This window comes from Dermochelys coriacea, chromosome 11, assembly GCF_009764565.3.
Source record: "Dermochelys coriacea isolate rDerCor1 chromosome 11, rDerCor1.pri.v4, whole genome shotgun sequence".
NCBI lineage: Eukaryota > Metazoa > Chordata > Testudines > Dermochelyidae > Dermochelys > Dermochelys coriacea.
This window is the reverse complement of record NC_050078.2, coordinates 72,621,095-72,634,522: the sequence shown is the minus strand read 5'-3', so window position 1 is coordinate 72,634,522 and position 13,428 is coordinate 72,621,095. Positions and strand designations below refer to the sequence as shown.

Here is a 13,428-nt window from a genome sequence, read left to right as displayed (position 1 = left end):
ACCACTCAAGGGTTGAGGAAGCAACCAAGAAGGCAGGAGTCTGGGGCCTTACAGATTTTTGTACTGGAGCTTAGGGTAAAGCAAATCACAATGAGATATTGAGGTCCAATTATCCTTACAAGCTCTTAGCTGAAATTTCTCTCTAGGTCAGAGACCTTGGGGAATTTCATTGGATTCCATAGTTTACACCATTAATTTTTTGCTTTAGTGCGCTGACCCAGAAATCCCCTTCTTCCAAGAAGCTTATGTTGACTGACCCTCACTTTTGAGCTAGGGGTGTTTATATCTCAGTTGTTTAGATCAGAGTCTAAAAGGATAATGCCTGGAAAATATTATTTCCATAGTAATTTTCTAGTCAGTAAGGATTAGCTGTGTGTTTGAATTAGAGAGTGGGCTTTGTCCAGACATGGTCATGATAAAATAAAATCAAAGTGATAAAGGGATTCTAACCATTTTAGGAATTGTCATGAGTTGGTTAAGAGATTTTATTTTTATTTATTGGGGAGGTTCTGTGCCAGGCAGAGTGGATGTCAGCTGTACTGATACAGCCAGATGATTAAAAACTGAACTGGTATTAAGGTCACTGGCTGTATTAGAGAGAAAGGGAAAGATTAATGTTTGTGCACTGTTCAAGTATACACCAGATGCTGGCAGTGGTGGTTTTCACATTTTCTGTTTAGACAAAAATCAAATTTTAATTTCTAAGGTTGTTCTGTATTAATTTGACTGAAGTCAGTAGATCAATGAATGGCAGCATGACCTGTGTAACTTTCTGCTCAGGGCCTCAGTCTTGGCTGAACGCTGAATGCTACAGTAATACAACTGATAGGTAATCCTGCATGTTCGGTTATTGGCATGCTTTCCCCTCTTCTGTCCCCCTCAAGCCAAGCACTGTTGGTTAAATGAGTATACATTTTGCCTGAAATCTGGCATCTTCTTGGCTTATGTACATGTCAGTTGTAATATTTGGCAGATCAAGAGAATTATGGCGCTTAACTAGATTAGTTTCTCTCAACCTTTCCAGACTATTGTACCCCTGTCAGGAGTCAGATTTGTCTTGAATATCCCAAGTTTCACCTCGCTTAAAAACTACTTGCTTACAAAATCAGACATAAAAATACAGAAATGTCACAGCACACTTACTGAAAAAATTGCTTACTTTCTCATTTTTACCATATAGAGTAATTATAAAATAAACAATTGGAATATAAATATTGTCCTTTCATTTCAGTGTATAGTTATATAAAGCAGTATAAACAAGTCCATTATATGAAATTTTAGTTTGTGCTGACTTCACTAGTGCTTTTTATGAAGCCTGTTGTAAAACTAGGCAAATTTCTAGATGAGTTGATGTACCCCAAGGAAGACCTCTGTGTGGCCCTGGTTGAGAACCACTGAGCTAGATGATTAGACCATTAACTACCCACGGTCTGGAGCATAAAAATACCCTCTTCCCTCCTTTTCCCTCCAAGCCTCCTCTCTTGCCTTGATCTTGATGAGCTCAGGTTTCACCGGGTAAATGGTGGTGGTTTTGTTTTTTTCTTTAGAGCTTGGCAGCTTGGGTCCAAGCTATAGCAGGTCTGAAAGTCCATTGCAGGGCATTGGTATTCAGAAGTGTACTTAAGCAGGTCTGGACACTTTTTTTCCTAAGGCAAGAAAATAGAACTCTAAAGTGTTGAAGGTTACTGCTAATAGAGAACTTCAAACCTGTGTGGTGCAGGCTATTGCAGTTTCTAAAAGAACTTAAGGTCTGTTGAAATTAACATGGAATAGTTGTTTACACTGGAACATTATTCTTCAGTTGTGTTCCTATGATCATGTTTCCAAATAAGTGTTTTGTAGGGAGTGCAAATTAACTGCGGTGCACTGTAGACTTGTTTCATTCCTGGAGTGAGTGAAATATAAAAAGGAGCATTATCAAAGATTAGTAATATATCAGTCTTGCCCTTTACAATACGGTTAGGATTTTCTCTAGGCATCTGCAGTAAACCTACGGTAGCGGGAGGTTTGTATGCCCAAAGAGTCCAGAGTGGACATTTTTGTATGTGAGCAAAAGAAATGCCATTAAAAATCTAATTTGAAAAGCAGATATCTATTCTGTTTTAGGAACACAAAGTTAAGTTGAAGGAACCTTAAAAATAAACTATTAGCTTGATTCTGTTCACATATTTCAAACACATGTACAATTACAATGTTTAGCAAATAATTCCACAGTGTGTACAAAACTCCAAACGTTTCTTGTAGCAAACTATCCAGCAAGCTTCATGTTGTTGTGATAATACATGGTATGCTCCTTGGCTTTCAAAAGTGTCACTTCCTTCATTTCTTCAAAGACCTAGTAATCTGGCACAGGATATTAATTTGTATGCAGAAGCTTCTCATTATTATTTTATTGGAGCTTTGTGTAGTTGTGAATAAAGTAGCATGATCATGGGAAGAATTCATCTAGGACCTAATTTTTCATAGATTACTTAACACCATAACTCCATTTAAATTCAACAGGAGCTATAGGTATTCTACCTCTAAAAATGAAGCCCATGAGCTATGAAAGCACATGCAAGTTTTGTAAGAAAATAATTGAATTCTTTACTGCTACACATGAACATCCTGGTGAGAAAAGCAATAGGTATATCATTGCAACTGATGACCAATATGAGGGTGAGTTTGAAACTCACGAATAAGGGACAGTGCACTTCAATTATAATTTCTTACATTTTCTGTAATTTACAGTTGTTGAGGATACTTTTTAAGGATTATCAATAGTTCATATAAAGTTACCTTGATGTAGAGTTATTGGAGTCACCAAAACAATGAACGTTCTTATTCTAACTTGGAAGGAGACTCTAGGGTCGTCCCTCACTTACATAGTGTGTACCTGGAGAAAATCTAAGCCCAAGAAACATTTATATAGCATGATTGTTTTCTTTACAAGCTCTTAAAGACAAAAGCTTAGGTTAGGTCATCTTTAAAAGGGTTGTAAGGATAGCTTCTATTGCAAACTGTTTTTATACATGAAGATGCTGGTGAGAAATAACTTCAGTTCCTGGAAATGTCTTTAAAATTCTTCTTAATTGCATGTTCTAGGTGGCAATTGATATTACCTCGTCTCTCTAAAATGCAAACATCATATTTCCAGATCATCTGATAGTAAAAATTTCATTTGGGAGCAACATAAAGATCTTGCAGAAAAATGTTGTTGTAAAATATTTATAATAATTACTAGATGACACACGTCATAAATCTTGTATCCATGAAAGTTGGATTTTATAAATGAAGATTTTTGTAGAATGTAAGTGTTAAAAACTATGTACTAGTTTCTAAGCCAAAATCTGACTCCTGCTATTTTAATTCTGAGAGCCTCAATTACCTCCATAGAGTAATGAAGGGCATTTTGGTTTAGGAGATAACAGTTTATGGATGTGGCCTTTTATCTCTGGAGCTGCAATAAACTAAGAATGCAGTCCTTTGGAGCTGAAATGAATCTAGCTGTTTATTACCGGCAGTTCATTTGCAAACTTCTTAGCATTTGCTAGCTTATGTAATTCTTGTGTTCTTTTATTCTCCTTTTCAGGGTTAGGGACACTTCGGGAGACAGATTTCCTGTTTTGGATATGTATGAATTAAACGTCCTCTTTCTACCTACAGTCCCATGATGGATTTCAAGCAAATTGCTATCTTATCTGAGGTTTTAAATGCTAATCTTTGTTGAAGCGGGACTGAATTTAAGATGCCAGGAATCACAAGTGGAGGGCAGAAAGCACTCTGCTGACTGCTACCAACTCCAGTGTTTCTGATTTGCTGTTCATGGACTGATTGCTTCAGATTTCCATGGATATGAACTTGTTGGTGGGCTTGTCCAGTTAATTGGAGAAATAGCCCATTAATACTCTTCAAGATTTCCAGAAATATTTCACAGCAGCTGTCGCTCACCCAAATTGTTGTTAATTTGAAACCTCTAGGTAAATATATTTTGAGAAGAGGCGATTCTCATAACACTAGTGCTAGTTCTGGCCACCTATCCTCACGTTGATGATCACTGTGCTTATTCTAGTCTTTAAGACAGGAGAAAGCCACATATAAAGTCTTCCTTCTGATTTGAGAATGTCTTTCCTTATGGTACATAGTATGTACGCTTTTGGGGAAAGGACTGCTGCTTCCTCTGTTTTGTAGAGTGCCAAGCACACTGACACTCAGTGAATTTGTTTCCCTGTACATATGCACATAGTGTTGTCTACTAGGGGCAATCCTCCAAATTAGTGATGTCCCTGATGTTTTGGTCATCACTGTACTATGATGAGCCCTAATTTCAGATTGTACTATTGTTGGCTGTAAACGTTACTGACCACTAAAGTGTGGCACTTGAGAAGAAAGCTATGCTCCTTGACTCTTTGAAAATAAAACCATCCTCTGAAAGAGATTCAGAATTACTGATGTTTATTCTGACTAAAAATGTTCTACTTATGTGGACATTATTATTACATGACTGACTGAGAAATTGGGACACTGTCCATAGTATTCCTTATGTAGTTGCTTCACTCTGGAATCTTCTGCTCTGACAAGCATTTTTATATATATGTTGGCAAGGGAGATTGCTTTTCCATCTCAATCCCTAGATCCCATGCAGAAAATATTTTCGATGTGTTAATAAAGAACATGAGAATTAACTCTCTTGTAGCTGTTTAGAGTCAACTCTATTTCAGCTGTAAAATTGGACTTTAGGCCTGGTTAGAATGTTTGATAAGTTGGTTTTATTATGCATAGGACTTGAAAAATGTACCTGACACTTACTAGCTTGAGCCTAGTAACCTATGCCGCCGCGGTAAGGGAAATTAAAACAAAATAAAATAAAAGTTGTGTGCTATTGTTATTAAATAGAGTAAGGAACATATTGTCAATCACTTTACTATTTCAGCTGTAATAAACATAACTTATAACTACCTCTTTCTGTTAAAACGTCCATTTATTTATTACCTAAAACTATATTTTCTCTGATTTGTAAGCACTGGGCAATTGTAAAGTCAGACTGAGTGAGCTGAGTCTTGTTTAACTGCTTCCCTGACATCTCTCTATTGTTTGGTGCTGCTTACTGTTCAAGGGTTCTTTAATTTTGATAGTTAAATCAATGAGTTAGAGAGAGTAATTTGTTCAATAACCTGGAAAGTCCTCAAATTCGGATATCAAAGAGCCTGGCATCCATCACTTCTGCTTCATTTAGCTCTTCAGGAGCCACTTGCTTGGAAAAAAGGGAGTGAAAGTCTACCTTGTTTTGGAAGGCATTCAGTACATTCTTGGACAAGGTATTTCCAGTATAAAAGGAATAGTGCAATCTTTATTTTGTCCATTTCTCATCTAAGCACTTTTCATAGTTCAGTGGCTTTCCACTAGTTATATCGAGCAGCTTTGAGTTTCATAAAACATGTTACACACAGGTCTTTGTCTTGCCAAATAGATCAAATTATAAGAGATGCTGTCCTTACTTCCTGTAGTTAGGATTCAGAGAAACCATCCCTCTTTTGCTTTGTAATTTTTAGTCATTAATGGTGATTTTTGTGTTTATCCTATGAAAAGTCAAAAATTAAGAATTTACTGTGCTCTAAATTGTGTTTCTGCTATAAAACCACCTCTAGCTTTTCATGCTGTTGTTCCCCACAGCAAACTGTTTGATCCTAGTCTAAGAACACACAGGATGGCAGAACAGCAATTGCGTCATTATGCATATTAAGGTTGTTAGATCAGGAAAACACCCTGTTTTTGCTCTGGATAACTTTAATATTTCTGCTGTACTGTGGAAATGTCTCATTGGCTGAGGACAGAGGCAGGGTTTGCTTTGTTAAAGGGGAATCAGTGTTCATGAAGAGTGCTGGATTGATAGTCCTAAAGGCTGAAATCTTAAGTTCATTTTCTGAATAATTATAGTACTTTATGGGCAACAGTATGAGCCTCCCCACTACGTTGCAAAATTAGATCACCCCAACAGAAACAATGTCGTGGAGAGGCGCATAACCATTCAGTTAGCCTACCAGTTTGTTCATCTTGTGATGGTGGTTTTGTGATATGGTAAGTGTCCACTTCACCGTCCATTTGCTTTTAAGTGACTTATGTGGAATAAGTTGGTAATGTCTTTAGTTTCCTGGCAACTGAGTTGGAGTTTAAGTGGGTATAGTAAGAGTGCCCTGAGCCATCTATTTCCCCAACGTTCTTACACTGATATTTTTGAGATTCTTCTTTGAGTAGATGCAAACATGTATTCCAAGTAGGGATATGCATACCTCGCACACTGGAGATGGAGACTTTTGCCTAACAGTAGCCATAGAGGGGCGGCACTCATGCTTCTTATATGTAGCCCCTGCCCTGGCTATATGAGGTGGCACCATCCGGACCGCCCTCAGTTCCTTCTCAGCGCGCATCAGCTGGAGTCGGAGCTCTTTGTGGTGGTTTTCATAACCTTGCATTCATTCTTTTAACCTAGCCTAGCCTATTGACCATAGTTAAGAACTAATTTAAGTTAGTTTTAAAAAAAGTAGAGTATACTCTTTGCAACGTGTTCACTGGTGGTGCCCTCACTGGGTTTCAACCATTGCCCTTTGTGTGGAATGGCCATTCCCAACAGTGACCCCCACGTGCAGTGCTTGCTCTGCCTTGGCGAAGAGCACTGTTAGATCTGTAGATCATTCAAGAAGAGGACTTGGGTGACGGAGGACCCTCGCCTCACACAGAACCTGCTTGAACAGGCCATGCAGCCTGACCTGTTACCTAGGCTTACCTTGGGCCACAGCAGCACTTTCCAAGCCTGAGGGAGATCTGCCTCTCATTCCAAGGCAGGAGCCTCTCCAAAGAGGCACAGGTGCTGTTCTCAGTCATTGGCATAAGGGAAGAGGTCTCAATCCACCCTTGATGTTGTGGACAGCATGGCCTGGGCGATATCCTTGGTGATTACTATAAGGAGGGCTTCCAGACTCCCAAACTCGGGGATCATTCTGGATGTCCAGGAAGCAATTGAGGACTTTCCTTTCGATGGCAGAACCTTGTTTTCAGACAAGTTTGAAGCCCTGCATTCCTTTAAGGATTCATGGCCTACCTTAAGGTCTTTTGGGATGTACACACTATCCGTGCAGAGACACCATTATGGAGTGCAGCAACAAAACCTATACAGGCTGCAGCATTCTTTTGTGCAGCCCTTCACCCGAAGACAGTGAGACTACCCCAGGAAGAGGGACAGGTCTTACAAGAGGAAGCACTTGAGCTCGGGGCCTCTCTGGTCTGTTTTGCTCTCCCTTGGTGCCTACTAAACACCCTGTTTTGACTTATTGGTTCAGAGCACCATTCCAGTTCTTCTTCTACCCTTCTTGTCACCTGGTTCCTTTGGGGACAGGCTGGCCTGCTTTTATGATGCCTGGGTGTCTTGATTACCTCTGTTGGCTGGGTCCTAGATATTGTCAGATTGGACTGCACCATCTAGTTCTTCTCCATGCCCCCTTTGCACACCCCTTCCTGTCCCACTTCAGGGACCCCCTCACACGAGACACTGCTCTTCAGGCAAGTCAGCTCTCTGTTAATGTTGGGGGTGGTGGAGGAAGTTCCATGAGAGTACTTGAGTCATGATCCCAATACTCGCCGCCCTTGGATTCTGGTATAAGGAAATACGGGATGAGGCCTATAGTCGACCTTCACGGACTTAAAAAATCAATCAAATACATGAGGTTCTGCATGGTCATACTCAGTTATTCTTCCTGCTTTGTCTCAGAACGACTTGTTCAGTGCTCTGGACCTTCAGGACACTTCTTTTTATGTGGCCATTCTACTGAGTCACAAGAAGTTCCTTCGCTTCATAGAAGAACACCATTTTTTTTAGTACACAGTTCTCCTTTTCAGCCTCTCTTCTGCCCATTGAGTCATCACCAAATGCATGGCATACCTCAGGAAGAAGGGAATCCACATCTTCCCCTACCTTGATGACTGGTTACTGAGGGACAGCTTTATAAAGGAGGTTCTTACCCACATTCGCATCACACTCTGTTTACTTGACTGATTGGGACTCATTCTGAATACCACAAAGTCAACCTTGGGTCCTTCTCAACAAATAGAGTTCGTTTGGAACCCTGTTAGATTCCACGAAGTCAAGGGCATTCTTGCCAACTGACTGCTTCCAGGAGATTTAAACAGCTATGTTTGTCTACAGTTGCAACCTTCCACGACAGTTTGTGTGTGTCTGAGCCTGTTGGGCCACATCTCTGCTTATACCCCAGGTGATCCAGTTGGCTAGGTTGTCTCTTCAGCCTCTTCAGTTGTGACTCAAGACAGTTTACCACCTTGTCTTGCATTCTCTGGACAGGTTGGTTTGCCTTCCTCCACCAGTCCTGGAGTCCTTGGGCCCGGTGGGAGTCTCCATGTAATGTGTGTCAAGGAGTTCCCTTCGCTTGGCATTCCCAGACTAAATCTTTGTTTACTGACGTGTCCCTTTTGTGCTGGGGGGTGCATCTGGGCTCATTGAGGGTTCAGGGCCCGTGGTCAGAACAGGAAGCCTCACTCCATATAAATGTGTTTGGAGCTTTGGGCCATCCACAACACGTGTCATGCTTTCTGAAACTGTATCAGACATTCAGTGGTTCACATACTCACCAACAATACCACCTCCATGTAATGATCAACCTGTGGCAGTTGTGTATAGAAGACCTCACCCTGGTAGCTATCCACTTTTCAGAGGTGTAAAATGGTCTCATGGACCGTGTCACCAGGATTTTCTTGCCGAGTTACAAATGGTCCCTGAAGTAGAGTGTCCTTCAGACTGCTTTTGTAGCATAGAGCATCCCCACGATTGCCCTATTTGCGTCAAGGGAAAACAAGAAGTGTCACCTATTCTTCTCTTGGTGGGGTGTCAGCGTGGGCTCTTTCTCTAATGCTTTGCACTGCAGCTAGTAGTAGACTCTCCTGTATGCCTTCCCTTCTGTCCCAGTCATTCCCCAGGTCATTGCCAAGCTCAAGGCGGATCGAGCCAGCCTCATCCCGGTCGTCCTGGCATGGTCGAGATAGTGTTGGTTCTTGAACTGTAACGAAATGGGAAACTTTCTGAATATTTTGCATCGGTGCTGCATGTTTAATTAGGTGGTGGGAAGGGGTTTTAATGTTGCAGAGACCCAGAGGACCAGGTGTGACTGCCACCTGGACCCAGATAATGGTCAGGACATTTTATAACCTAGCAACTGACGACCCTGGGGACAACCCTCTGCAAGAAACCACCAGGCTGCTACCAGCTGGAGAAGAAAGAACTGAGGTGTAAAGCCAGGTGACCTGTTTTGCCCAGGAATCAGAACAAATGATGGACTGGGGCCATTGGGTGTGGTATAGTGTATGGGGCTGGAAGCAGGTCACATGCTTCTGGACTAGGGACAAAGGGGTCTTAGCCCACTTAGGCTCTGAAGAGACCCATATGGACTATGCTGTAACTTTCTATTCTGTATGCTACCTAAGAACTTTCTATGCTGTTCCAGTCATCCAGTAAGCCCTTCTGTTTTTAAAACGCTAAGAGTCGCTCCAGTCTAGAGAGGGTGGGGGTGCATTGCTCCCTTTGAGCATGCAGGTCTTCCCCAGGGGACCTATTTGAGTGGACTCACTGAGGGGAGCTCGCTGTGTGAGGCAGGCATGCTGAAGGCTCAGAGGGTTTGGACCCAGGAGATGGTGAAACTCAGGGGTTTACCCTAGTGAGAGTGTGACCCTAAGGGGGCTAACACTCTGAAGGTGTCCTCTCAGGAACTACTCCAGAGCCATGCGAGAACACCAGACCAGTTCTTGGACCTCCTGTCAGTTCAGCCTTCCATGGCATTTCCTCTCCTTGCTGACGATCTTGTGCAGGACTGCAGCTGCATCCTGAATCCGAAGGTCAGTTTCCTACACCTTACAGCGTGGGTGCTGTATGGCTGAATGAGGAGGAAGAGTGTTGTTCGGAGGCTGTCCAACAAGTCCTACTTAAGAGTCGGAAACCTTCCACTAGGACGGTCTACTTGGTGAAGTGGAAGAGGTTTTCCATGTGCTCCTTGGCCCGTGGAGCTTCCATCCAGGATATCTTAAAACAGCGTTTCTCAAATGCTTTTCTTGCGGTCACGCTCCTCCCCTTTGATGGGGGGGACGGGGGCCAAAGTAACAGCCCCTTCCTGTTGCTCCTGGATGCACTGTCTTAGTGTTGATTGCTGGGGCCACCAGCAGTTGTTGGGCCCTGCTCCCCGTGGAGACACTTGGGGCACAATGCTGGAGGACCATGCAGCTGGTGAGTTTCCCACCTTCCTGGGGCAGTGGGATTTAGGCTTTGGGCTTCAGCCCTGGGGTAGCGGGGCAGCAGGCTCTGGCCACAGAGCTTCGGGCTCCAGCCCTCCACTGTCTCCCTGGACCCTCTATTTAGGGCTTAATTTGTCCCTAGGCTTCTTGACAGGGCTGTGTAAATCTGCTGTGAATAGAGATGTTTGTATGTTCATTAATCTCTTTTCACAATGGACTTACTAGCTAGCAATAAATAAATTATAATGATTTGGCCGTATATATGTGCATATTTATTTGTTTTCCCTAAACCTAATTAAGTGTTTTAGGAAAAAGCCACAAGCAAGAATTGGTGGCCGCACTCTGAGGCCACCAAAAATTTTAATTTTTGAGAATCCCTGTCTTAGAGTACCTGCTACACCTTCAGGAATTGGGCTTAGCACTAAATTCACTGAGAGTTCACTTTGCAGTAATATCCATATTTCATCCACCTAGCCAAGGGAGATTGTTTTTTCCCAACACTGTGGTGATGACATTTCTTAAAGGACTTCTCTGCCTGCATCCTCCTGTCTGAGAACCTGTTTAAGTTTTGCAGACTTCTGGTATGAAGGAGTTAACTACATAGCACAGTACTACAACTGTTTATATCCATGTATAGTTGCATAAGTTAGGAGTGTTTGCTGGATGCCAGATGAAGATGATGAAGTTAAATGAGTCTTGTTCTGAAGAATGCATTTTGTAAATAGTGTTCCAAGGTATCTGGCAGTTAATGGCCTTTTCCAAGCCACGCTGATACCCTTGTTAGAAAGAGTGCTGGTATTGCTCAGAGTAAGGAGTGACAGCTAGTCAACTGTAAAACTGTAGAATTTTGGCTACTTACATGCGCATTCCAGATGTGGTTAATATTATACCTGGCTGTTTTTAAGTATCTCTGAGAAAGTGGAGGCTTCTGATTATGAAATCAACTGTACTATGGGGCTGGCCTGATAATGCTATTGAAGAAAATGCACAATATGTCTTAACTCTTTTTCATGGAGAATAATGCAGTTTCCTTTTTAACTCTCTGCCCTTTGAAACTTTGTATTTTTGTTCACTCAAGGCATAATACTGGGGTAGTTAATCTAACTATTGCTAGTAGAGACCAATAGCCTTTGGTGTTCCATGATGCATAGAATAAAATTAGGTGAATACTGAATGCTGTTACGTCAGCCAGTAGTTTCATTTGATATTGCCAACACTAGTCTGGTTTGAACTTAAACATATTTAAGTATTGTTATACAAAATACATTTTTATGTATCTTAAAAAGCATGACATTCTGAAATCTTTTATTGCTTATGTATTTAGTTTAAGAAAATCAGTGCTGCTTAATGGAAATAATCTTGATCCTATCATCTTGCTTTTAATTACTAAAAGTGTAAGATATTACCTTAAATGAGAACAATATTATTTTTCTTACTTGGCAGTGTGATGCTGTGCCTGAGAATGAACATAAAGAAATTAACAGGAATTTGTTCTGTGTTTTAGTCTTTGGGAACCTGAAGTTACTTGAATCTCTGTCAACATGAAAATAAACATGGTAAAAAAAGAGAGAGCTTTTATTCTTCCACTGAATTAATGTATTCGGTGATTTCTGTAAGCTAAATTCTGTTTCATGATTGTCTGTACCTCAATCCCTTTCTGTCATATAAAAGGTTAGGCAATGGGATTCAAAGCCTCCATTAACCTAAAGTTCCATGTACCTTGACCCCTAAGGACCTCTTGTGGGACCTTCTCTACATTAGGAAAACAAGTTCTGCACCAGTGCAATTATATTTGTGGCATCAACAATGGGTGCTGTGGTGTAAACATGGGACAGGTGTTTGTACAACCTTGTTGCCTAGCTTTGCAGGTTGAATAGTTGCTACCTATTGTGCCAGAGAGGTCCCTGGTCTTTTAGGATGCTTCATTTTTATTCATCATCTTGTTTTCGCATCCCCAGTTGTGCTGCTTTGCTTCACCCCATTCTGTGAGGTGAATGAAGGGATATTTATTAAGCCTTTTGTCCTCAGCGGTGCTATCGTTGCTTGAGAGAGCAGCTTTAGTACTGATACATCCTACTGTGTTTGTGTGTCAAAACATAGAATGACACTGAACAGCATGGTAGGAGGGAGAGACTGCAGAAAGGGGAGGGGAGACAATATGTTAATGACTATTAAAATAGCTTGTATTCATCCAAAAGAAAACTAAAGAGATACAAAAGCAATCTGGACCTGAATATGTATCCTGAAATAACAGTGGAAGGACCAAGTACTGAAAACACTAGCCTTCTTTTTTGTGTTTGCAATTTGTGGGCACAATAAAGCTCACTTAAATGTTGAAGTATCTGATTTGGAGGTTTGGTTAAGTCTTTGGATGTCTAAGTAGCATTAATTATGCCTGCACTTTTGTGGGCTCAAAATTGCTTTAGACCTGCCTAAGGCTGGACTGAAAGTTTGGCCCGTCTGGGTCCTTCATTTTTCTTCTTCTTTCATATAATCTTATAGATGGATGGACATAGAGTTGGTGGTGATTCCTAAAGCAGAATCTAGTAGTGCTAGTTGCAGTTGATTGTGCACTCAAACTTAAATATGCTCCTACTATAGCTTTCCAGTGTCTAATTGTTGTTTCCTCTTCGTTACTTAAATACCTCAAAACTGGTTGTTCATAATGGTTGTTAAAGTAATGATCCAGCAGCAGACATACATGTGTGGTCTTTGAATTTTTGGCTCTCTGCTAACCTAACACCTTTGGCTGCCAACATACTTGCATCAGTTCTGTTGTTAATGTGAAGGAAGGAATTGGGGGGGGGGAGGTTTAAAAAGAACCCACCTCAGATGTAGGGCTAATTATACTGTATTGCAGCCATTTAGTGCCTGTAACTGAGTCTTTCATTTCTCCTTAGAGACCAGTAAACCTGACACAACCAAAGAATGCTTGTCTGAAAAGCATGTTACAATATTTAAATCCTTGGCATTGACACAGGAGCTGTAGACACTGAACTTAGGGTCTCTAAGTTCAAGCCAAAAGGATAGTTACTTTTAAGAGATCAAGACACTGGGAAACCAATTGTATGTTTACAGAGTTAAATTTTTCAGTTTGATAGGATAACTCATCCAGTTTGAGGGTATGCTTTTTTTTTTCTATGATCTCATTTGGAAATT

At 41.2% G+C, this 13,428-nt stretch overlaps 1 protein-coding gene across 11 annotated transcripts in view; it reads left to right on the top strand.

Annotated features, from left to right (window-relative positions):
• The window catches only part of AGAP1 (ArfGAP with GTPase domain, ankyrin repeat and PH domain 1), a 694,641-nt gene that overhangs the window by 162,838 nt on the left and 518,375 nt on the right, over positions 1–13,428 (top strand). For 3 of the 11 annotated variants that reach the window (XM_043505743.1, XM_043505744.1, XM_043505745.1), the window contains exon 2: positions 2,503–2,658. The exons of the other annotated variants lie outside the window; for them this stretch is intronic. In XM_043505743.1, coding sequence (XP_043361678.1) covers positions 2,503–2,658 — 156 coding nt within the window. The remainder of the gene's footprint in view (positions 1–2,502; positions 2,659–13,428) is intronic. 11 annotated transcript variants of the gene reach the window in all.